Here is a 26,252-nt window from a genome sequence, read left to right as displayed (position 1 = left end):
AGCAGAATCAATTCTTTCCTGAGTAAATTTTATAACAAAATTTTGAGTCATCAAACCAATTCTTTATCCATATCACATTTTACCAATTATAACATAGTACAACTTTAAATTTTCTCTCAAAGAAAACCTTTACAGCTTGTATTTTTACCAAATTCAGTTTTCAAGAGTCAGACTTTGCAAGACTTCATTTTCCCATGTACAGTTTTAGCTGTTGACAGGATTGTTTGCTTTTGTTTTTATGATTATTTTTGCATGTGTTAGAAGCCTGTTAGGTTGGGATTTATTTCTTATCTAATTCACTAAATCGTGAGCAATTCTTCTCAGGTAGTCTGCAGTCAGTTCTGTTGTCTGGGATCAGTTTGTTGTGTTGCTGATCAGTATCTTTAGTATATATTTAAATATCATTATATTTTACTTTTATAACATAACATGTAGAGTTGGGAGTTACATGATGGTAATGATATAATTTCAAATTTTCTGAATTCATAAACTGATAGTTTTCCCCTCCAATTTTTGTTGTTTCCATGTTTTTAGGATCTGCTCTTAGAAATCTACAGAAGTATAGGAGAGCCAGATAGTCTTTATGGTTGTGGTGGAGGAAAAATATTACAACCCCTTACTAGGTAAATTGCTTTTTTATAGATAATGCTATAGTAATTCTGTTATGAAAGAAGTTACATGTTTGTAAAACTCAAAAGCATTTAAAAACTCTTTTCTTATAGACTACGAACATATGAACATGAAGCAATGTGGGGGAAAGCCCTAGTAACATATGACCTTGAGACAGCAATCTCCTCCTCAACTCGCCAGGCAGGAATAATCCAGGTACTTTTTTTTCTGCTTTGGTAAAGCACTACTAGTGTAGTGCTCAGATTATTTCAGTATGTCAGTGGAATATTTACACAACCAGATAAACTGTAGAGGTAAGACTGAAGGTTCTTTTTCAGGCACTGGGATTAAAACTCAGAGGGATACACAGGTAAATTGGATAAGTCACTAACCTGAAAGATAGTGTAGATTTGTTGGTCATAATCTTCTTAGCTAACAGTAGAAGACATTTCTTGACTGTATACAATGTGCCCGGTAGTGAATTAAGTCCTTTGTATGGAAAATCTCATGTAAACTACTTCTCATAGTTTGCACTAGAGTTTGTCCCAGGAGTTGTCATTTCTGTTACTGGCTAATATTCCTTAGCCATTCTTTTATCAAATATCAGAGCCCTTTGAGCTCTATCTTTGTGTTTTAGGGGGAACACACAAACAATATTTTAGCATTTTAAGTGATGTTGTGAACTACTAAAATTGTGAAAGTTACCTTTTTTTTTTTTTTAAAGAAGATGTTGGGGGTAGGAGTTTATTAATTTTTTCTTTTTTTTTTTTTTTTTGCTGTGTTGGGTCTTCTTTTCTGTGCGAGGGCTTTCTCCACTTGTGGCAAGCGGGGGCCACTCTTCATCGCAGTGCGTGGGCCTCTCACTATCGCGGCCTCTCTTGTTGCGGAGCACAGGTTCCAGACGCGCAGGCTCAGTAGTTGTGGCTCACGGGCCCAGTTGCTCTGCGGCATGTGGGATCCTCCCAGACCAGGGCTCGATCCCGTGTCCCCTGCACTAGCAGGCAGACTCTCAACCACTGCACCACCAGGGAAGCCCAAAAGTTACTTTTTATGTTTGCTGTTTTTTGTATCTCTAGTATTCTGTTATTTTTGATTCCTTTTTTTTTTTTTTTTAACTCCTGCATAGGCCTTGCAGAATTTGGGACTCTGCCATATCCTTTCCGTCTATTTAAGGGGATTAGATCATGAAAATAAAGAGTGGTGTGCCGAACTACAGGAACTTCATTACCAAGTAGCATGGAGGAATATGCAGTGGGACCACTGCATTTCTGTCAAGTAAGAAGAATTCAGACATTTTTAATTGCCATTTCTCTAGTTATAAATAATGAACTGTTTTTATCTTGCTCTATGAATGTAGCAGGTGTTGTGTTTTCCTGTTTTGTGGATGCTGTAAGCTAAATGCTTAAATAATACAGCAGTATGCAGTAAATATACATAGGGCTGAATTTCACTCTCTTCTTATATTAGGGCACCTTCCCCTCCACCCTCAAGATATTTCTGAAAATAGAAATATAAAAATTATTTTCTCATGAGAATCTTATTCACTTATTGTTTATAAATCCAAAGAGAACTATAGGCATTTCCCTTCCCACTCCCTGCTGCAAACATTTTATTTAGTTAGATGGCACTTTTATTGGCTGGATGGTACACGAAAGACTGTTTATCTTTATTTGTGAAATATTTTCTTTTATTAAAAAAAACACTGCTAAATCACTAGCACGGGAAGAAAACATTTATAACCTACATGTACCATCACCATGTGTTCTGAATGAAAAGCCAAACACCTAATCTAATAAAAGATTGTGTATTTATGTAAAAAGTCTTCTGATGATATAAACCAGAAAATTAAATCATATTAATTGTATGTTTAATCACTTTCACAGAAAAAAATTTCATTAATTTGAATGTCTTTCAGATTTCAAACTGTTAGATTGCTGTAAAATTAGAGATACGCACTTGTATTTTAAAAACATTTTACTCTGTGAGCTGATTCCTACTTGTCTCTGTGAATCTCCATATTCTGTTTTTCCCCTTGCATACTATATTTCAGCCATATAGCGCTTCTCCATGTTTTTTTCCATCAAGCCAGGCTGTTTTTATATCTTCTTTTTCCTCTGTTACCATGAAGGTGGCTACTTGTCGTTCAGACATATTTAGATACATCTTTTCTGACTGTCCATTCTAAAATAGCCACCCAGTCATTCTGTTTTGTTACCCTATTTTACTTTCCTACATGTCCTTTGTCACTGTCTGGTATTTTTCTTATTTATTGTCCATCTGCAAACCAGAACATAAACTCCATGAGAATGGGGACCTGATCTGACTTGTCCACTAATGGATCCCCTGCATCTGGAACCTGGTGACTAGTGCCTGGCATGTAGTAGGTGTTCATCAAATAAATAAATGAGAATATAACATGTTTAGAACCAGGAAAAATAGCTGAGAAATTCACTTTTTTCTGCTTGAAGAATTTAAATGATCCACAAAATTCTTTGTAATTCTTACCAAGTTTTCTAGAAATGCATTTTTTAAAATGGAGATATCTTAATTTTAGTTTAAAATTTTGCCTTTTGGTGAAACTGTTTATGCACACATATCTTAGGAGTCTCTATTTTTAAACGTCTTTTTCTTTTATTTTTAAAATTATTTCACAGCAAAGGAATAGAAGGAACCAGTTACCATGAATCATTGTATAATGCTCTGCAGTCTCTAAGAGATGGGGAATTCTCCACTTTTTATGAAAGTCTCAAATATGCCAGGTATTATAAAAAAAAAGTTACTGTATTTTAATATTTAATGTCATGGCTTCTTTTCTGAAAACTTGAAGAATAATTTCAACACAAGGATTTGCACTGGTGAAGGAGTAAGACCTGGTGGCTGTGGTCAGGTTGTTTCTTTGTCATTCCCTTTCCCCCCTTTAAAAAAATTCCCTGTGTAATTAATAATTCATACTAGTCAGTGTTGAAACTCAAAGTAGTGCAAAAGTGGGAGGAAATATTCAACAATTAAGAATTTCATAGCTTTCACATACCTGAGAAATGAGTGCTCAGATGAATTTTATCTTTTGCAAGCATGTTTTCATAAGAATTATGAGTATTCCTATCTTAATAATTGTTTTCTATACTTCATATTTTAAATTTTTTGTATGAAAGAATTCTTTAATACACACTTGATATGTATATGTACACATATATATACATACAAATGTTTATATATATATAACCAATGTTATGTTTTAATTTTTTGTTTTAGATGTAAGAGCATGCTCATGTTAGGTACTTACATAAAGTGTTAAGTTATTTTTTTCTTATGTAATAACTTTTTCTTTGCTTATGTGGTTCAAATATATTCTACTTTTAAAAATAAAATTCCGGGCTTCCCTGGTGGCGCAGTGGTTGAGAGTCCGCCTGCTGATGCAGGGGACACGGGTTCGTGCCCTGGTCCGGGAGGATCCCACATGCCGCGGAGCGGCTGGGTCCGTGGGCCATGGCCGCTGAGCCTGCGCGTCCGGAGCCTGTGCTCCGCAACGGGAGAGGCCACAGCAGTGAGAGGCCCACATACCGCAAAAAAAAATAATAATAAAAAAAATAAAAAATAAAAAATTCCCTTTGAGAGCCCTGAACAATTATTTACACAGAACCCTGAAGAAGGTCTTCTTGTTTCCCATTCCTTTGTTTTCTTCCTGGACCAGTGTACTGAGAATTTTAATCTTTTCTCCTCTAGTAGTTATGTGGCATTTACCTCTCTTAACGTTTAGTGTACTTTTTATAAAATGGTGACTAATGGTCAATACTTAAAGGCTTGTTATGAGGTACAAATGAGATAATGCACAACAAAAAACTTAACTATAACAGGCTAAACAAATGTAACACATTTTTTGTTTAACAGTATTTGTGATCTAATAAATCCTGTACTTTATTACAGAAGTAATACTTGCTACCATTTAAGTGCTTATCATGTGCTGGCCACTTTGTTAGGCTTTTTCTGTAGGTATTCTTTAATTTTCAACTGGAAGTGAAAAAACTTGGGTTCAGAGGAATCCAGTAATGTGCCCAAAGCTATTCAGCTATTACTGGCAAAACTGGGATTTAGATCTAGGTCTGTACAATTCCAAGGCTTACTTTGTTTCCACTACCTTATGCTTGTGCTTGTGAGTGTTAGTATTATTAGATCCACACCAAGGCCTATAATGGGAAGTCAACTTTTATCTTCCTGCAAACCTCTTCTTAGTTTCTAAGTGTCTTGTCTTTTCTGCCACTAGAGTTAAAGAAGTGGAAGAGTTGTGTAAGGGCAGTCTTGAGTCTGTGTATTCCCTCTACCCTACACTTAGCAGATTGCAGGCCATCGGAGAGCTCGAAAACATTGGGGAGCTTTTCTCAAGGTATGTGATTCAAATGACTGTGTATTCCAAAGTATAACCTTTCTGTTACCAATAGGGACTTTAAAAAATAAAAACTATATAGAGACCAGCCATAGGTTTATTTCCTTTTATCAAGATATAAGTAATTAACCTAATGGACTGTGATCTTATTAAAATAAACATTTTCAAAAATATTCATTGTAAAAGTTCAGGCTTTTAAAATTTAACTTATTGTGTTTTTCTCTTTACAACTTTTTCCCTGTTCAACCCTAGATGAAATTGTTTCCTCGTGTTTTTTACCATAGCACATTGTACTCCATTCTGTTTTAGTATCACATTGCATTAGTGTCATTTTATGTATACTCTGCCATGCTGTACTAGAAGCTCCCTAAAAATAGGGCTTATTTATTCTTGAATCCTTTGTATCCCTAGTGCTTTTTCCTGGTGACCAATTCTTAGTAAACAGTCAATGGTAATGAATATGGAGTAAGTGTTTAGGGGAGATTGCCTCTTACAATGGTGAAAAGGAAGTGATCTCACTTTCCAGTGTGTCTGGATCCTTCTCTGCTAGGGAGTTATAAGGAAGAAAGGGAAAGTTTGATGAGCTGGTACCAAATACCTATGCTCTAGGATAACAGTTCGCAAAGTGTGGTGTAGAGATCCTGGTTTTCCCAAGATCCATTCAGGAGTTCATGAAATCAAAACTGTTCTTACAATTACAGCAAAATGTTATCTGGTGTTTTTGCTCTCATTCTCTCATGAGGTATAATGAAGTTTTGGTGAGGTATCAGAGAATAGCCACAATTATCTGAAAAGACTATTAAAATACTCCTCCCTTTTCCAACTATGTATCTGTATGAGGCTAGATTTTCTTCATATACTTCAGCCAAACATCATAGCACAGCAAACCAAATGCAGAAGCAAAGATGAGAATTCAACTGTCTCCATTAAGCCAGACATCAAAGAGGTTTGCGTAAATGTGAAACAGTGCTCTTCTCACTAAATTTGTTTTGTTTTGGGAAGAACAGTTATTTTTTTATAAAAAATGTTATTTATGAAATATGATATATAGTCAATTTACTATTGTTATTTTAAAATAAATTAATACATGTTAGATTTTTCTCAGTTTTAGTTTCTAATAAGGTAAATATTAATAGTATAATCCAATAAACAAAAGCTCTTTGGGGGTCTTCAATAATTTGTAAGAGTGTAAAGCGTTCCTGAGATTAGAAAATTTGAGACCTGCTGCTCTAGGATCATTTTGGGAGGAATTAAAGTTTTGGTTCCTGTGAATTTGTGTTACTGTTTCCTTCTTTATCAAGCAACTAAAAGAGCTTTCATTTCCTAGTCATCACCTTATCATCTTCTTAGTCTCCTTGCTTCATCTTAATTTCTCTTCATATAGTAGGCCTAAAGGATTGGACAGTATTGCTTAGTTTGAACATCTGGGAAGCACTCTGTTCATATAAACTAATTGTATGATATGCATTTTCTCTTCCTTTAATAAATAGTATTGGTATATGAAACCTTTACCAGATGCCAGCATTTCCTTCATTGGATTGTTCTTTCTTTAACAGCTGCCATTTTGCATAGAGTCATGCCCTGTGCCTGGCAGGCACAGTAGATAATGAGTTTATTACATTTCCTTGCTAACTGTCCTTTGTTGAAGCTGGACTAGAGGTATAGATGTTCTGAATGACAGGCCTGATGAATGTGTTCTCATTTCAGAAGAATGTTAGTTTAGAAGTGCTGTTTTTTGTGAGGTTGAAGAGTATTTTTAAGAAAATCTTGAAAGTATCATGTATAAAAATATTAAATCACTACGCTGTATACCTGAAACTAGCATAATATTGTAAATCAACAATAACTTCAAGTTAAAGAAAGAAAAAATCTTTAGATGTTCATCATCTGTTGGGTTCTCTGCTGACTGACCCTCAGAGGTCTGACCATATTGTAGGTTTCTAAACTATGGTCCTTATTTTGGATTATTTTAGAAGTTCCAGTCATCTTACTACAAAAATTCCTTTGTGTCCTGCCCCCCAGGGGTGCTTTGTGACCACCTAGAGGGGTGGGATAGGGAGGATGGGAGGGAGATGTAAGAGGGAGGAGATATGGGGATATAAGTATATGTGTAGCTGATTCACTTTGTTATAAAGCAGAAACTAACACAACATTGTAAAGCAATTATACTCCAATAAAGATGTTAAAAAAAAAAAAAAAGAGAGAAAATGTTGGACCAGGTCAAGGGTAGGTAAACTATAGCCCTCAGGCCAAATCCGGCCCACTGCCTGTATTTGTCAATTAAAAAAAAAAAATTCCTTTGTGTTTATTAAACCTTAAGTTTCAGAACCTGCATATTAGCAGGGTTTTTTTTTTTCATTTCTCTTACGTGAATTCTGTGATTTGGCTTTCAGATCAATAACAGATAGGCAGCCCTCTGAAGTATACATTAAGTGGTGGAAACATTCCCAGCTTCTCAAAGACAGTGATTTTAGTTTTCAGGAGCCTATAATGGCTCTACGCACAGTCATTTTGGAGATCTTGATGGAAAAGGAAATGGAAAACTCGCAAAGAGAGTGTCTTAAGGACATTCTCACCAAGCATCTTGTAGAACTCTCTGTATTAGCCCGAACTTTCAAGAACACTCAGGTAATCAGATTTAAAACTGTGTCATCTCACCTCTTGACCTTGCCTTTTATTACCCAGAAAATAGAAAGCATAAGTAAAAAAGAAATGCCATTGAGAGACAGAGATTGCTATTAAAACATTGTATAGCATAACTGTTTAAGATTTCCCATTTTGGAATAAGACCTGAGTTTGAGCCTTGAACAAGGTACTCACCTTCTCTAAACCTCAATTGCCTGGTTAAAAAAATGAGAAGTTACCTAACTTACTCATTGTATTTATAACAAGTCAGCAATTTTATATACTGTGTATAAACACACATAATTATATATATGTCTTTATATAAAGAGAAAAACAGGCCGACATTGGGCCTGGGGAAGGCAATCAGAGATGCACTTAAGACAGTCCTGACAAATAGTCAAGTCCTCAGTGAATGGTAGTAACTGCTTTTATTAGTAGTAGTAGTGGTAGTATTAGTAATAGTAAAAGTATTTATTATTATTTGTCATTTTCATTTCAGCTTCCTGAAAGGGCAATATTTCAAATTAAACAGTATAATTCAGCTAGTTGTGGAGTCTCTGAGTGGCAGCTGGAGGAAGCACAAGTATTCTGGGCAAAAAAGGAACAGAGTCTTGCCCTGAGTATTCTCAAGCAAATGATCAAGAAGCTGGATGCCAGTTGTACAGAGGTTCACTTTTTTTCTATTGGCCAAATTCGTATTTTACGGTTATAAGAAAAATTACTGTGCATTAAAATATTTAAAATAAAATTTAAAGTAATTACCAATTTTATTAAAGCTTTTATTAAAGCTTTGACCCATGAACAAGAAATTGTTAAAAGGAGTCTTGAAAATTGATATTTGTAAAAAATGTTTAGAAAGTATTCATTTTTCCTATTTATAGCATTTCTATCAGTCCATCTTGTTGTCGGTTAGTCTATCCCAGTGATAAGCCTCAGTTTTTTAAACTTTCTACAGTATGTGGGAAACAAAGATGCAATAGATACTATAAATTTGAAATGACAAAAAAAATGGAAGAGGAAATGCATGAGAGAACAAAACTTTTAGAAAAAAGCAAGTTGGAATAATTGGGTTGTTAATCCAAAGACCTTGAAAACATCATGTCTAATATTTTATCTAACATTACCTATATTAGTTATTATAAACTTGGTTGCTTCTTCAACTCCATCTCCAGCATATGATGGGCAAAGTAGCAGCATTTGTAGGAATCATGAAGTGTTTTAAAGGTTTGGACACAATGATGTCCCTCTGACATAAACCTACTTGGTGAATATCAACTTTTTGTACTTTTGGATAATGGAAACTTATATTACATCCTCCATCACTAGAGAATTCATCATTATACCAAAATCCTGGGAACTCGTATGATATGATGTTTAAATATTGCTTAACAATGTGGACTCCAGGGAGTTACCTACCCTCTTTGACCTCAGTTGTAGTTTTCTAATTAAGGATAACAATAGTACTTATTTCAGAGGGTTCTTTTGAGGATTAAATGAGTTACTATACATAAAGCTGGTAGAAATGCCTAGCATATGAAAGTACTCAATAAATGTGAGTTGCTCCAATAATAGTAATAATAATAAACAGTAGAGAATGATTATTTTATAAACCTACATATTTGGAATTACTAAAATAGTTGTAAGGTAAAAGCAAATGAGGAAAGACATTTTTAACCTGCTTTTTTCCCCCAACGTGGAAGATTCTTTTATATAGTCATGATAATGAATTACATTTTAAGATTTTGCTTTCATATACAGAATGATCCCAACCTGAAACTAATATACACAGAATGTCTGAGGGTTTGTGGCACCTGGTTAGCAGAAACTTGCTTAGAAAATCCTGCGGTCATCATGCAGACGTACCTAGAAAAGGTAAGGTTTTTGAGCAGCCCTTAAGAGAGTTGTTTAGCATGAACACATTTGATCTTTTTATTGGAGTCAGATGTATTTCAAATGCAAATAAAAGTATGATTTCACTTTGCTAAATATCATTACTGTTGTATCTCTGTATACTCTTCAGGGCAGAATGAAACAGATTTCACTTTTCTAAATATTATTACTGTTGTAGCTCTGTATACTCCTCAGGGCAGAATGAAACAATGTTACAAAAGAAGGAGCATGTTTGGAAAGTAAGCCCAAATGTGTCTTCTCTCTACCCCCATCACCAGCTACTCTTTAAACTACTCTGGTTCTAAGCTAAGTTTCTGATAATTTCTCCATTTACTTATTTGTAAAAATAGCTGATTAAGGAATATGCAAGTCAACCTTTATTATTCATTCGTAGCCCAACGCTACAAGTAGGACTGGGACTCCAGTGCTACTACCACTTTTGACCTTCCTGTTTCTCCCTTTTATGTAGTTTAGCTAATTTTAGAAATAGCTACTTCACTTAAATAAATGAACATGAAAAGCATAATATGATTTTTTTTTAATTTTATAGTTTTTTGGTTTTGCACTGTTCTTTGCAAATATTAACTATTTTGGTTATTTCTGCCATGTCAGAGTTGTTTTGCAAAGTCAAGAAAATACTGTACTTCATATAATTGAGCTTATATACATATATATAAATTAAACTTTAGTGTGGATATTTCTTTGATCTGAGTAATTCTTTAGATGTATTTAGTCTTTGTAAATATAATATAAATGGATTGTTTTTTCTTGAAGGCAGTAGAAGTTGCTGGAAATTATGATGGAGAAAGCAATGATGGGCTCAGAAATGGAAAAATGAAGGCATTTCTCTCATTAGCACGGTTCTCAGATACTCAGTACCAAAGAATTGAAAACTACATGAAATCGTCAGAATTTGAAAACAAGCAAGCTCTCCTGAAAAGAGCTAAAGAGGAAGTTGGCCTTCTTAGGGAACATAAAATTCAGACCAACAGGTAACTAGGGGTCTACAAGTGACAAGATATACAGATATACAGTATATATACAGGTATAGAGAACCAGATAAGAATTCATGCTCTGGTTCTAAGCTAATTGTAAAGTATATTGATGTTAGCTTCTTGTTTTGCTTTTTTAGTTTGTTTGTTGGTATCATAGTTGAAGAAGAGATAGATGTTGAAATTAAATAGAGAGGAGTTACCTATTTTGATGTAATTAAATCCTTTATTCAAACCTGCTTTTGGTCTATATATTTTAGTGTAAGTAGAGAATAATGTTAACGAAATACCTTGGATAGAGTCCACTTTGTCTTTAGTTGCCTAAGATAGCTTTTGAGTTGCACAAACTTACTTTAAGACAAAACTAAGTTTGTTCCCCTTATAATTCTTAGAATTTTGCTTTTTCTCCTAAGGTGGACACCAGATTTTTCATTTACTTTGTATATCTTATATAATGTTATAGTTCTATAAAATTTGATGGCTTTTGTGTTTTGCTTTAATTATCCAATGTAAGATACACAGTAAAGGTCCAGCGAGAGCTGGAGTTGGATGAATGTGCACTCCATGCATTGAAAGAAGATCGTAAACGTTTCTTATGTAAGGCAGTTGAAAATTACATCAATTGCTTATTAAGTGGAGAAGGGCATGATATGTGGATATTCCGTCTTTGTTCCCTCTGGCTTGAAAATTCTGGAGTTTCTGAAGTCAATGGCATGATGAAGGCAAGTTGTGTCAACCCAATATTCTAGCCTGTGCTTTAAAAGTTTAGACATAAGCCTCTCAATGTCATGGATTTTGTATACTTTGTATCCTTGGCACTTGGTTCAGGGCTCTACACATAGGTACTTAATTAGCTCTAATGATGTTGGTTTATGTGGCTATGAGAGAATTTAGGTCAGTCTTTTCCTATATCTTTGCAATTACCATAGGAAAGTACTCAGAATGCTAGATTGGGAGATTCGGAAAGCAATTAAAAATGATGTGATCACAGGTGGGGTATTTTTCCCCTGCTTTATTCTTTTCTGGGATTTTTTACGATAAATTATTTTTGTAAATGGAAAAAAAGATTTTAAGAAAACATTAAAGTGGCAGTATTTTGTAAATTTTTATTTAAAAAATCTTAGGTTTTATTGATGACACCTAATATTAAAGTTATGTTGACAAGGTATATATTGGCAATCAGTTTGAAGCTTAAAAGTAAAATGGTTCTTCTGGCTGAAGAGAATGATACAACCAACCTCTGCTACTAGTGTACATTAAATCCTGTTACTTTTAGCATGTAGGGAAAAATAGTTATTCCCTGTTATTCACACTGACTTCTGAGGAGTCAAGATTACAATAGCCCTTAGATCCACATTTGTCTTCCTTGGATTCACTGGAATATGAGCAGTGCCAAGTATTCCAGTTCTGAATACAGTTTGATTTAGGTTCAAATATTATGACTTACCAGTGATCAATCTAGACTTTAAGATAAATGATAAGTAAAAATATGTGATTAGTGAAGTTTTATTTAATATCTGCTAGATGATTGCACTGGTAGAGGAGCATTTTCTTAGAATAATTTATTTGCTTAGTTGTGAGACTATTTGAAATGCATTGTTTTTTTTAATTTTGTGTTCTTTTTAATGGTAGAGAGATGGAATGAAGATTCCATCATATAAATTTTTGCCTCTTATGTACCAATTGGCTGCTAGAATGGGGACCAAGATGATGGGAGGCCTAGGATTTCATGAAGTCCTCAATAATGTAAGTAAACCTGAAAATAAAACCACAGTTGCTTTTCTTTAATATTATTATATACTACTGTTCCACTCCAGGAACTGGCAATACAAAAAAAGTTTGGTCACTCATATTTATTATGCTATATAAGGGCAAGAATAAAGATTTCCTTTTGTCTCCTCTCATGCTCCACATAAGTTACTCAATTTCTCTCTCTTTCTTATTCCTCATGTACTTCTGTCTCTCTCCCTCTCATACATACCCATACTCACACAGTCCACCCACGGCAGCATCTAGTACAGTAACATATCTTAATGTTAAGCAAAATTTAAAAGGTTATGGATTTTCATTTTTTTTTGTTTCCATAAAACTAACAGTTCTTAATTTTATGACAGCTCATCTCTAGAATTTCAATGGATCACCCTCATCATACTTTGTTTATTATACTGGCTTTAGCAAATGCAAACAAAGATGAATTTTTGACCAAACCAGAGGCAGCAAGAAGGAGTAGAATAACTAAAAATGCACCTAAACAAAGCTCTCAGCTTGATGAGGTATTTGGATTGAACATGCATACCTTTTTGAACTGTAATATTCATTTTTTCCCAAAATATTCATTTCTTAAGTCTCAGGAATTCTAGGAGTGTGTGTTGTTGACAGTATTCAGTTTGTAAATCCTTTGTTATTGTGATGCTACCTAAAATTGGTTCAAAATTCCTGAATATTTCTCAAAGCATAAGAAATACCAAAATTATTTTTACCTTTTTTCCTCAGAGCAATGAGCAAAGAAAAAATAAATTTTACAAGGCACCCAAGTCATTAACTCTTGAGATTATTATATCTTTGATGTAATTCATTCATAATAAGGTGACTTGGCCTCTGAGGGATTATAGTCCTTCCATTGTCTAACTTTGTGCATAAATTATTTTTCCTTTTGTTATTATAACTCTGAAAAGTTGAAGTCTTGGGTATTTGCTTATGTAATATTTTTTGTTTGTTTTTTATTAATAGGATCGAACCGAGGCTGCAAACAAAATAATACGTACTATCAGAAGCAGGAGACCTCAGATGGTCAGAAGTGTTGAGGCACTTTGTGATGCTTACATTATACTAGCAAATTTAGATGCCACTCAGTGGAAGACTCAGAGAAGTATGCAGTTTGAAAGAATGAGTGTTGCCTTCTTGCTGTTATTCTCTGTAGGGATATATTAATTATAGAGCTTAATAATGTAAATCTGTTCAACTCACACACATTAATTATAGATGTGAAAGTCCTGATGCTTATAACTTACCCATGATTCAAAACTTAATTTTTGTATAGTAGCTTCAACACCCCTCCAGTCGCTTTTTTACTTAATATCTTTTTGTGGAACTGATAATAGGTGACTGCACTCTAGGACTTAAAAATGGAAAGACCTTATCATTTTCTCCATCATTCTTCTTGCTGTGTCTATTTAAATAATTATAAGCTGCTATAATATTTGGTTATTTGTATCTCTCTCCCCATACTTTAATAATTGTATTCTTTTTCTGTTCAGAATCATCTTCACATTTAAATTCTTATGATTTTAAAATAAGAATGAGGCTTCTCATAGTGTTCCTCTCTAAGCAAAGACTATTCCTTTAGTCATGTCCTTTAGTCACATTTAATAGTAACATGACAGGAGTACATTATCTATGTGCTATTTACACTGTATATAATTATCTTAAGTTGCTCAATTTGACCCCTCAGGTGAATGTGGTCTAGTTACCAGTGCCAGGTAACCTGCAAATTCATTTGTAAGCCATGTTAACCATTGTTATGCCCTGACCCTGAGTGGCATTGTGTCCGGAGCCCTTGGTCTTCATTTCTAAATCAGGGCCTGAACCACAGATTAGCCACAGTTTGGGTTTATGGTATCCACTGAATTCTCCTGCTTTACCTTCAGTACTATTCCTCAATTTGCAGTTCTCACTGAAACCTCTTTATTTTAAATACAGAAGGCATAAGTATTCCGGCAGACCAGCCCATTATCAAACTTAAAAATTTAGAAGATGTTGTTGTTCCTACTATGGAAATTAAGGTAATCTACCATTGACTGTTTTGATTTTTCAATTAAGCTAAATTACTCTTTAGTAAGTTAAACCATTTGAAATAGCCTTTTTTTGTAGGTCAAAATTGGTTAAATATTGGCAGTTTCACCTGTTTCAACCTACAGTTTTTTTTTAATATTTATTTATTTGGCTGCATCAGGTCTTAGTTGCGGCATGCGGGATCTTTCCTTGTGGCGCGCAGGCTCTTAATTGTGGAGTGTGGGCTTCTCTCTAGTCCTGGTGCACAGGCTCTCTAGTTGTGGCACGCGGACTCTAGAGCATGCGGGCTTAGTTGCCCCGTGGCATGTGGGATCTTAGTTCCCCAGTCAAGGATCGAACCCACATCCCCTGCATTGGAAGGCGGATTCTTAGCCACTGGACCACAGGGAAGTCCCCAGCCTATAGTTTTTTTTCTTTATCGGATTCCCTTTGCCCAAGACTTAAAATACTTAAAGACCTCTCCTGCTTTCTTTTCTTTTGCCTTCATTTTTACAGCTGTCATCTTTCTTATGAAGAAGTCTATAGACTTATTTTTATTGGCCAGAAGAAGGAAAGATTTCATGTGTTTATGCCAAAATTAAGTTTTAACTGAGCAAGAAAGTCCCTAATTGTTTTTTACTGGTTTTTAAAATTCTGTATGCATTAGAATGTATTGACTATGATGTATTATGGTATTAAATAATACAATATGTATTACAATATTAAATGGACTATAATATACATGACACTTTCAGCTATGTCCTGACGGTCTTTTATTGTTAGAAGTACGATGTTGCCAGGGATATATGTAATAATAAAGGTTACAGTTTAGAAGATGATCATTTTAACTACATTGTAAAATCTCTCCTTTGAGTTTGTAGTTTAGTGTTTAATATCTATAGTTACTTGATTTTCAATGTAGCTTCATCATGTGGATTAACCTGTCAGCAAGTTATTTAGCTGAATATTTCCTGAAAATGCCAGATTTAGCAATTACAACCAAGAAAACTCCTCTCCATACTTTTCTAAAATTTACCTTGTTTTTGTGAGGAGATGACTTAATTTATACAGATGACTTAACATATACAGGTCAGTGGCAAGACCTGACCCAGGGCTTTTCAGTAGTTTTTCAGTAACACTATTCTAACTTTGTATGCCCTACTTTTATTAAGAGTTGTCTAGGGAGGTAAATTTTATCTATGTCAGTTTTTAAAGCCTTTCCAATGTCAAATCTTCTTTCTTTCATTTATAAAGTTACCACTTCAGTTCTTAACCAACAGCACATTGTCATTCATTCCTCTGTTTAATATTAAAATTGTCATTTATAATTCATTTTTCTTTAAATGTAAATTGTGTATCTGAGCTATTGTCATATTTATACATTTTATTAGGTGGACCCCACAGGGGAATATGGAAATCTGGTGACCATACAGTCATTTAAAGCAGAATTTCGTTTAGCAGGAGGTTTAAATTTACCAAAAATAATAGATTGTTTGGGTTCTGATGGCAAGGAAAGGAGACAGCTTGTCAAGGTGAGATTTTCCTTTTGTTGTTAATGAAAAAAGTCAACTAGAAAACTTTAGTTGATATTTTCTTCCTACTTTGGGTCTTTATTTTTATTCTGAATAATTACAGGTGAGGAAAACATAAAGTAGAAATATATTGTTTTCTAGAAGCAGAATGCTTTTCCTCATTTTTTTGTCTCTCTGAAAGACCAACCTTATTATAATAGTTGGTTGAAGTAAAAGAACACTTTTAACATGTACGGACATGATGAGATTAACAATCAGCCTGCTTGTTATGGAAAAAAAAATTTTGGTGAGTGTAGCTTATTTTCTTGAATAGTTCAAGTTGAAGGCCCTTGCCTCAATATCCTGAGTCTGGCACCATGCTAAGTGCTATTAAATGTATCAGAAAGCGACAGCATTCCTCCCTTACTCTGCTCTTAAGCTCTTTGGGCCTTGCTGGGAAGTAGTAGAGAAACAACAGTGCTCCTCTACACTGGTATTTTACAGTGTGCCCTCAAGTGGAGGGATTCCAATTATTTTAATTACAAAAGCAGCAAGCGGGGAGGAAACTTCTTATTTCTAAATTGGTCTGCCTACCCAGTGGTATAGCTTATTCTAAACGAAAGAATAGTATTAGGTCTTAATTATTTAAGAGACTGTTACGAGGAGCACAATCCTCAGATTGATTTCTAAGTTCCCTTTGGCTGTCCTCAGGTGACTCTTCGTGTGATTTTATAATAAAGAAAATGAACTACGCTTAGTTATTTGTGTTTTGATTATTCTGAAGGGCCGCGATGACCTGAGACAAGATGCTGTCATGCAGCAGGTTTTCCAGATGTGTAATACATTGCTGCAGAGAAATACTGAAACCAGGAAGAGGAAGTTGACTATCTGCACATATAAGGTAACTAGTTTATACTTCTGCTGCTTCATTAAGAACATGTAAAAGACACCATTATTCAGGCAGGGGTCAGCAAGCATTTTCTATGAGGGACCAACATTTTAGACTTTGTGGGCCACATAAGGTCTCTGTTGCATATTCTTTTTTTTTTTTTTTCCTTCTTCATAACCCTTTAAACCTGAAAGACCGTTCTCAGCTCACAGGGTGTACAAAAACAGTCTGGGACTGGGTTTGGTCCAAAGGCCATGTATTGCCAACGTCTGATTTAGAAAATATTTTTCTTTTGTAAAAGTACACATTAATGTTAATTGCAGCAATTTTTTGTTTCAAGAAATCTTGTTTCCTGTAATAATCAGCTAAAGTATTTTCCCCTTATGTGTGACCATTTGGCCTATTTCTGGTATAAAAGTGCTTATAAGAGGAAAAGTGATGTTAAAAAGAAAATACTGATTCAGTGAAGAATATAGTATATAGGGTTTTAAAATTTTAAATATGTTAGTTTTTGACTAGGTAATACATTTGAATGGTTCAAAAATCTAATAATAGAAAAAGGTATAAAAAAGGAAGCCTTCTCTTACCCTTTTCCCTGTCAACCTCATGCCCCCTTCTTATAAGTACCATTTTCATTTGTTTCCAGTGTTATACAAATAGAATATATGAATATATTTCCTTATTTCCCCCCTTCCTAGAGAAATGGCAACATATATATATATATATATATATATATATATATATATATTTAATTCAGCAATATGTTATAGAAATTTTTCTCTTTTATTAACAACTGGTTTATGTCTTAGTGCATGGTTATCATACCAAGTACCTTTCATATAAAATGGGCATCTGGGTTGTTTATAGTCTTTTGTTGTAGCAAACAATGCCATGCTGCAATAAATAACATTGAACATATAATATTTCACATATGTGCAGGTGAACCTTTGGGTAGACTTCCTAAAGTTGCATTGATGGGTAAGAGTAAATGCACCTATAATTCGCTAGATACTGTCAGATTACATTTAATAGAGGGATGTACCAATTTGCATTTCCTCCAGCTATTTGCCTGAGAAGATACTTCTCAAGTCACTTTATTTTATTAATTAATCATTTTTGGCCCTTAAATGAATCTAGCATGTTTACATTTTTAAAAATAGCTGTAAACCGGGGCTTCCCTATTGGCGCAGTGGTTGAGAGTCCACCTGTCGATGCAGGGGACACGGGTTTGTACCCTGGTCCGAGAAGATCCCACATGCCACGGAGTGGCTAAGCCCGTGAGCCATGGCCACTGAGCCTGCGCGTCCGGAGCCTGTGCTCCGCAAGGGGAGAGGCCACAACACTGAGAGGCCTGTGTACCGCAAAAAAAAAAAAAAAGCTGTAAACCTTCATTTTGAAGGGCCTGTTTTTTTTTTTTTAACATCTTTATTGGAGTATAATTGCTTTACAATTATGTGTTAGTTTCTGCTTTATAACAAAGTGAATCAGTTATACATATACATATGTTCCCATATCTCTTCCCTCTTCCATCTCCCTCCCTTCCACCCTCCCTATCCCACCCCTCTAGGTGGTCACAAAGCACTGAGCTGATCTCCCTGTGCTATGCGGTGGCTTCCCGCTAGCTATCTGTTTTACGTTCGGTAGTGTATATATGTCCATGCCACTCTCTCACTTTGTCACAGCTTACCCTTTCCCCTCCCTATATCCTCAAGTCCCCTCTCTAGTAGGTCTGTGTCTATATTCCCGTCTTATCCCTAGGTTCTTCATGACATTTTTTCTTTCTTAGATTCCATATATATGTGTTAGCATACAGTATTTCTCTTTCTCTTCCTGACTTACTTCACTCTGTGTGACAGACTCTAGGTCCATCCACCTCACTACAAATAACTCAATTTCATTTTTTGGTTTTTGTGTGTGTGTGTGTGATACACGGGCCTCTCACTGTTGTGGCCTCTCCCATTGCGGAGCACAGGCTCCGGATGCGCAGGCTCAACGGCCATGGCTCACAGGACCAGCTGCTCCACGGCATGTGGGATCTTCCCTGACCGCAGCACAAACCTGTGTGCCCTGCATCGGCAGGCGGACTCTGAACCCCTGCGCCACCAGGGACGCGCTCATTTCTTTTTATGGCTGAGTAATATTCCATTGTATATATGTGCCACATCTTCTTTATCCATTCATCCGATGATGGGCACCTAGGTTGCTTCCATCTCCTGGCTATTGTAAATAGAGCTGCAATGAACATTTTGGTACATGACTCTTTTTGAATTATGGTTTTCTCAGGGTATATGCCCAGTAGTGGGATTGCTGAGTCATATGGTAGTTCTATTTGTAGTATTTTAAGGAACCTCCATTCTGTTCTCCATGGTGGCTGTATCAATTTACATTCCCACCAGCAATGCAAGAGTGTTCCCTTCGGTCCACACCCTCTCCAGCATTTATTGTTTCTAGATTTTTTGATGATGGCCATTCTGACTGGTGTGAGATGATATCTCATTGTAGTTTTGATTTGCATTTCTCTAATGATTAATGATGTTGAGCATTCTTTCATGTGTTTGTTGGCAATCTGTATATCTTCTTTGGAGAAATGTCTATTTAGGTCTTCAGCCGATTTTTGGATTGGGTTGTTTGTTTTTTTGCTATTGAGCTGCATGAGCTGCTTATACATTTTGGAGATTAATCCTTTGTCAGTTGCTTCATTTGCAAATATTTTCTCCCATTCTGAGGGTTGTCTTTTGGTCTTGTTTATGGTTTCCTTTGCTGTGCAAAAGCTTTGAAGTTTCATTAGGTCCCATTTGTTTATTTTTGTTTTTATTTCCATTTCCCTAGGAGGTGGGTCAAAAGCGATCTTGCTGCGATTTATGTCATAGAGTGTTCTGCCTATGTTTTCCTCTAACAGTTTGATAGTTTCTGGCCTTACATTTAGGTCTTTAATCCATTTTGAGCTTATTTTTGTCTATGGTGTTAGGGGGTGTTCTAATCTCATACTTTTACATGTACCTGTACAGTTTTTCCAGCACCACTTATTGAAGAGGCTGTCCTTACTCCACTGTACCTTCCTGCCTCCTTTATCAAAGATAAGTTGACCATATGTGCGTGGGTTTTTCGCTGGGCTTTCTATCCTGTTCCATTGATCTATATTTCTGTTTTTGTGCCAGTACCATACTGTCTTGATTACTGTAGCTTTGTAGTATAGTCTGAAGTCAGGGAGCCTGATTCCTCCAGCTCCATTTTTCGTTCTCAAGATTGCTTTGGCTATTCGGGGTCTTTTGTGTTTCCATACAAATTGTGAAATTTTTTGTTCTAGTTCTGTGAAAAATGTCAGTGGTAGTTTGATAGGGATTGCATTGAATCTGTAGATTGCTTTGGGTAGTAGAGTCATTTTCACAATGTTGATTCTTCCAATCCAAGAACATGGTACATCTCTCCATCTATTTGTATCACCTTTAACTTCTTTCATCAGTGTCTTTTAATTTTCTGCATACAGTTCTTTTGTCTCCTTAGGTAAGTTTATTCCTAGATATTTTATTCTTTTTGTTGCAGTGGTAAATGGGAGTGTTTTCTTAATTTCATTATCGGATTTTTCATCATTAGTGTATAGGAATGCCAGAGATTTCTGTGCATTAATTTTGTATCCTGCTACTTTACCAAATTCACTGATTAGCTCTAGTAGTTTTCTGGTAGCGTCTTTAGGATTCCCTATGTGTAGTGTCATGTCATCTGCAAACAGTGGCAGCTTTACTTCTTCTTTTCCAATGGGGATTCCTTTTATTTCCTTTTCTCCTCTGATTGCTGTGGCTAAAACTTCCAAAACTATGTTGAATAAGAGTGGTGAGAGTGGGCAACCTTGTCTTGTACCTGATCTTACTGGGAATGGTTTCAGTTTTTCACCATTGAGGACGATGTTGGCTGTGGGTTTGTCATATATGGCCTTTATTATGTTGGGGAAAGTTCCCTCTATGCCTACTTTCTGCAGGGTTTTTATCATAAATGGGTGTTGAATTTTGTTGAAAGCTTTCTCTGCATCTATTGAGATGATCATATGGTTTTTCTCCTTCAATTTGTTAATATGGTGTATCACGTTGATTGATTTGCGTATATTGAAGAATCCTTGCATTCCTGGAATATACCCCACTTGATCATGGTGTATGATCCTTTTAATGTGCTGTTGGATTCTGTTTGCTAGTATTTTGTTGAGGATTTTTGCATCTATGTTCATCTGTGATATTGGCCTGTAGTTTTCTTTCTTTGTAACATCCTTGTGTGGTTTTGGTATCAGGGTGATGGTGGCCTCATAGAATCAGTTTGGGAGTGTTCCTCCCTCTGCTATATTTTGGGAGAGTTTGAGAAGGATAGGTGTTAGCTCTTCTCTAAGTGTTTGATAGAATTCGCCTGTGAAGCCATCTGGTCCGGGGCTTTTGTTTGTTGGAAGATTGTTAATCACAGTTTCAATTTCAGTGCTTGTGATTCGTCTGTTCATATTTTCTATTTCTTCTTGCTTCAGTCTTGGCACGTTGTGCATTACTAAGAATTCGCCCATTTCTTCCAGGTTGTCCATTTTATTGGCATAGAGTTGCTTATAATAATCTCTCATGATCTTTTGTATTTCTGCAGTGTCAGTTGTTACTTCTCCTTTTTCATTTCTAATTCTATTGATTTGAGTCTTCTCCCTTTTTTTCTTGATGAGTCTGGCTAATGGTTTATCAATTTTATTTATCTTCTCAAAGAAACAGCTATTAGTTTTATTGATCTTTGCTGTCCTTTCCTTCATTTCTTTTTCATTTATTTCTGATCTGATCTTTATGATTTCTTTCCTTCTGCTAACTTTGGGGTTTTTATGTTCTTTTTCTAATTGCTTTAGGTGCAAGGTTAGGTTGTTTATTCGAGATGTTTCCTGTTTCTTAAGGTAGGATTGTATTGCTATAAACTTCCCTCTTAGAACTGCTTTTGCTGCATCCCATAGGTTTTGGGTCATCATGTCTCCATTATCATTTGTTTCTAGGTATTTTTTAATTTCCTCTGATTTCTTCAGTGATCACTTTGTTATTAAGTAGTGTATTGTTTAGCCTCCATGTGTTTGTATTTTTTACAGATCTTTTCCTGTAATTGATACGTAGTCTCAGAGCGTTGTGATCAGAAAAGATACTTGATACAATTTCAATTTTCTTAAATTTACCAAGGCTTGATTTGTGACCCAAGATATGATCTATCCTGGAGAATGTTCCATGAGCACTTGAGAAAAATGTGTATTCTGTTGTTTTAGGATGCAATGTCCTATAAATATCAATTAAGTCCATCTTGTTTAATGTATCATGTAAAGCTTGGATTTCCTTATTTATTTTCATTTTGGATGATCTGTCCATTGGTGAAAGTGGGGTGTTAAAGTCCCCTACTATGAATGTTTTACTGTCGATTTCCCCTTTTATGGCTGTTAGTATTTGCCTTATTATTGAGGTTCTCCTATGTTGGATGCATAAATATTTACAATTGTTATATCTTCTTCTTGGATCGATCCCTTGATCATTATGTAGTGTCCTTCTTTGTCTCTTCTAATAGTCTTTATTTTAAACTCTATTTTGTCTGATATGAGAATTGCTACTCAAACTTTCTTTTGGTTTCCATTTGCATGGAATATCTTTTTCCATCCCCTTACTTTCAATCTGTATGTGTCTCTAGGTCTGAAGTGGGTCTCTTGTAGACAGCATATATATGGGTCTTGTTTTTGTATCCATTCAGCCAATCTGTGTCTTTTGGTGGGAGCTTTTAATCCATTTACATTTAAGGTAATTATCGATATGTATGTTCCTATTCCCATTTTCTTAATTGTTTCGGGTTCGTTATTTTAGGTCTTTTCCTTCTGTTGTGTTTCTTGCCTAGAGAAGTTCCTTTAGCATTTGTTGTAAAGCTGGTTTGGTGGTGCTGAACTCTCTCAGCTTTTGCTTGTCTTTAAACTTTTTAATTTCTCCATCAAATCTGAATGAGATCCTTGCTGGGTAGAATAATCTTGGTTGCAGGTTTTTCTCCTTCATCAGTTTAAATATGTCCTGCCAGTCCCTTCTGGCTTGCAGAGTTTCTGCTGAAAGATCAGCTGTTAACCTTATGGGGATTCCCTTGTGTGTTATTTGTTGTTTTTCCCTTGCTCCTTTTAATATGTTTACTTTGTATTTAAGTTTTGACAGTTTGATTAATATGTGTCTTGGCGTATTTCTCCTTGGATTTATCCTGTATGGGGCTCTCTGTGCCTCCTGGACTTGATTAACTATTTCCTTTCCCATATTTGGGAAGTTTTCAACTATAATCTCTTCAAATATTTTCTCAGTCCCTTTCTTTTTCTCTTCTTCTTCTGGAACCCCTATAATTCGTATGTTGGTGTGTTTAATGTTGTCCCAGAGGTCTCTGAGACTGTCCTCAGTTCTTTTCATTCTTTTTTCTTTATTTTGCTCTGCATCAGTTATTTCCACTATTTTATCTTCCAGGTCACTTATCCGTTCTTCTGCCTCAGTTATTCTGCTATTGATCCCATCTAGAGTATTTTTCATTTCATTTACTGTGTTTCTAATCGTTGCTTGATTCATCTTTAGTTCTTCTAGGTCCTTGTTAACTGTTTCTTGCATTTTGTCTATTCTATTTCCGAGATTTTGTATCATCTTTACTATCATTATTCTGAATTCTTTTTCAGGTAAACTGCCTATTTCCTCTTCATTTGTTAGGTCTGGTGGGTTTTTATCTTGCTCCTTCATCTGCTGTGTGTTTTTCTGTCTTCTCATTTTGCTTATCTTACTGTGTTTGGGGTCTCCTTTTTGCAGGCTGCAGGTTCGTAGTTCTCGTTGTTTTTGGTGTCTGTCCCCAGTGGCTAAGGTTGGTTCAGTGGGTTGTGTAGGCTTCCTGGTGGAGGGGACTAGTGCCTGTGTTCTGGTGGATGAGGCTGGATCTTGTCTTTCTGGTGGGTAGGTCCATGTCTGGTGGTGTGTTTTGGGGTGTCTGTGGACTTTTTATGATTTTAGGCAGCCTCTCTGCTAATGGATGGGGCTGTGTTCCTGTCTTGCTAGTTGTTTGGCATAGGGTGTCCAGCACTGTAGCTTGCTGGTCGTTGAGTGAAGCTGGGTGCTGGTGTTGAGATGGAGATCTCTGGAAGATTTTCACCGTTTGATATTATGTGGAGCTGGGAGGTCTCCTGTGGACCAGTGTCCTGAAGTTGGCTCTCTCACCTCAGAGGCACAGCACTGACTCCTGGCTGCAGCACCAGGAACCTTTCATCCACACGGCTCCTCAATTTGGGATGATTCGTTGTCTATTCATGTATTCCACAGTTAGAGGGTACATCAAGTTGATTGTGGAGCTTTAATCCGCTGCTTCTGAGGCTACTGGGAGAGATTTCCCTTTCTCTTCATTGTTCTCACAGCTCCCGGGTCTCAGCTTTGGATTTGGCCCCGCCTCTGCGTTTAGGTCGCCGGAGGGCATCTGTTCTTCGCTCAGACAGGACAGGGTTCAAAATTGCTTTTATGTTTAGGAATACAATTCCTCTTGGTGAAGCTAACGAGACTATGAAGCAAGAATGCATACACTTTCAATTATTAAAATATACTAAAATTGACACTACATTTGATATTTTCCAAAGTGAAATCCTTTGAATTTGACATTAAAAGTATAGGAAAGCAAAGTTAATTCCTCTGCTAAATGTAACAAACTAAGTATGGCTCAGTCACAGATGATAAGTATAATTAACAGGATTGACCTCTCAGGGATCATGGAGATTGAGAGAAGAGCAGGTTCTCAGAAGTCTATGCAGCAGACTAGAAAATCTTATTCTTTGAGCTTGTTTATTTTCAGTTACTTTTTTCCTATGGACAGAAAAATAATAATATAACTTGAAAAAATGCTTCACACTGACTCTGATAGTTGAATAATCATCACATGCTCTTTAATGCCTTTCTATAATCAAAAGACACTTAATCTGTAACTTCAGGTGGTTCCCCTTTCTCAGCGAAGTGGTGTTCTTGAATGGTGCACAGGAACTGTCCCTATTGGTGAATTTCTTGTTAACAATGAGAGTGGTGCTCATAAAAGATACAGGCCAAAGGATTTCAGTGCCTATCAGTGCCAAAAGAAAATGATGGTGAGTAACAGTCAAAAATATAAGTTATTGCAAGATTATCTAATAGCTTATTATAACTGATATCAAATATTATGAAATGTAAAAAGTTTTAATTTCATCAGGTAATTGTTAATGACAGTAAGTATAAGAAAGTAAGCTCACCAGAATGAAAGTGTGTGTGAGTGAAAAAGAAAGGTTTTTAAACTATGTTAAGTGTCAACCCTTGTCCTATGAGAACTTAACATTATTCAGTGTATGCAAATTTGCTTCCAGTTTGGGGTAAGCTAATTCTTAATAAAACAAACAAACAAAACACTAACTAAAACCAAAAAAAAAAACATTGTGAAATAGAGACATTCAAAGACATTTGCCACATCACACTGGCCATCTGGTCTGACATTCATTCACCCAGTCAGTGACATTTATTGAATGTGTCCTCTCTACCAGATACTATGCTGAGACTTAACAAATATGACTAATCACTATCATACTTATCCCATTTTAAGATGAGAAGAAGTTCTGAAAATTTTGCTTACTCCAGGTCAATGAGCTAATAAATAGTGGAGCAAGGATTTATACCTTGTCTGTCCAACTCTAAAATCCATTTACTTATTCTTTTGTTGTGCTTTCTGTTATATGTTTTTTAAAATGTATGGTAGAGTGCTATAGGGATTGTGATGGAAAGGTACTGTGTAGGCACAGAGGAGGACGTGATCAGTTCTACCTGGGACAGGGAGGAGTGGAAAGAATCAGATTCAAGAAAGACTTCATAGAGGAGATGGTGTTCGAGCTGAGTTTTATAAATGAATTGGTTTTCCAAGCAGAGGAACATACAAACGAAAAGGAAGGAGGCATGAACAGGCAGCTAAAGATAGCATAGGCTTAGGTTTTGAGGAGGAATAGATGAGATTGAAGCAGTAGTTATTAGTCAAAAAATGGAATGTTATGAAATGTTAAGAAATTTTCACTCTATCCTGAAGGCAGTAGAGAACCCTTGAGAAGGATAGTAATATCAGATTGGCATTTTAGAAAACTCTGACAACACTTATGTTTTTGAGGGTTATATTTTTGAGAAAGCTGACTAGAGGCATGAGGCGGAGTCTGAACTAAGAGTAATAACAGTAGGAATGGAGAACAGGCAGTTCGTATAAGAAATATTAAAGAGACAAAACTTAGATAATTTGGTTGCTGTTTAGAAGTGGGGTTGGTGAAAAAAGAGTATCAGTGGCACCCAGTTTCCTGGTTGGTATGATGGAGTAGGTGGAGAAGCTATTTACCGTGTTGATGAATAGAGGAAGTGGCTGAGTTTTGCCAAAGATGAGAAAGTGAATTGGTTTGGATTTGGAAATGATCCAAGTGAAGATGTTGAGTGGGAAGTTGGAGAGGCACATCAGGCCGGAGCTTATTAAAGATACCTGAGCCAAAGATACAGATTTGGAAGTCATCAGTCCATAGATGAGGATTGAGCCTTTTGAAGTAGATGTGCTTT

General features: G+C 35.8%; 1 protein-coding gene across 3 annotated transcripts in view; it reads left to right on the top strand.

Annotated features, from left to right (window-relative positions):
- ATM (ATM serine/threonine kinase) overlaps positions 1-26,252 on the top strand; it is a 140,601-nt gene that overhangs the window by 99,438 nt on the left and 14,911 nt on the right. For 2 of the 3 annotated variants that reach the window (XM_081239952.1, XM_081239951.1), the window contains exons 42-58: positions 535-623; positions 723-825; positions 1,736-1,884; positions 3,264-3,368; positions 4,871-4,990; positions 7,384-7,618; positions 8,115-8,282; positions 9,374-9,487; positions 10,280-10,497; positions 11,012-11,219; positions 12,130-12,243; positions 12,612-12,770; positions 13,228-13,366; positions 14,197-14,279; positions 15,660-15,800; positions 16,564-16,680; positions 24,635-24,784. In XM_081239952.1, coding sequence (XP_081096078.1) covers positions 535-623; positions 723-825; positions 1,736-1,884; positions 3,264-3,368; positions 4,871-4,990; positions 7,384-7,618; positions 8,115-8,282; positions 9,374-9,487; positions 10,280-10,497; positions 11,012-11,219; positions 12,130-12,243; positions 12,612-12,770; positions 13,228-13,366; positions 14,197-14,279; positions 15,660-15,800; positions 16,564-16,680; positions 24,635-24,784 — 2,412 coding nt within the window. Of the gene's footprint in view, positions 1-534; positions 624-722; positions 826-1,735; positions 1,885-3,263; positions 3,369-4,870; positions 4,991-7,383; positions 7,619-8,114; positions 8,283-9,373; positions 9,488-10,279; positions 10,498-11,011; positions 11,224-12,129; positions 12,244-12,611; positions 12,771-13,227; positions 13,367-14,196; positions 14,280-15,659; positions 15,801-16,563; positions 16,681-24,634; positions 24,785-26,252 lie in introns of all 3 variants that reach the window. The other variant, XM_081239953.1, reaches the window with a different exon arrangement.

This window comes from Mesoplodon bidens, assembly GCF_964165515.1.
Source record: "Mesoplodon bidens genome assembly, chromosome: 7".
NCBI classification, from domain to species: Eukaryota; Metazoa; Chordata; class Mammalia; order Artiodactyla; family Ziphiidae; genus Mesoplodon; species Mesoplodon bidens.
This window is presented reverse-complemented; position numbering and strand designations above follow the sequence as displayed.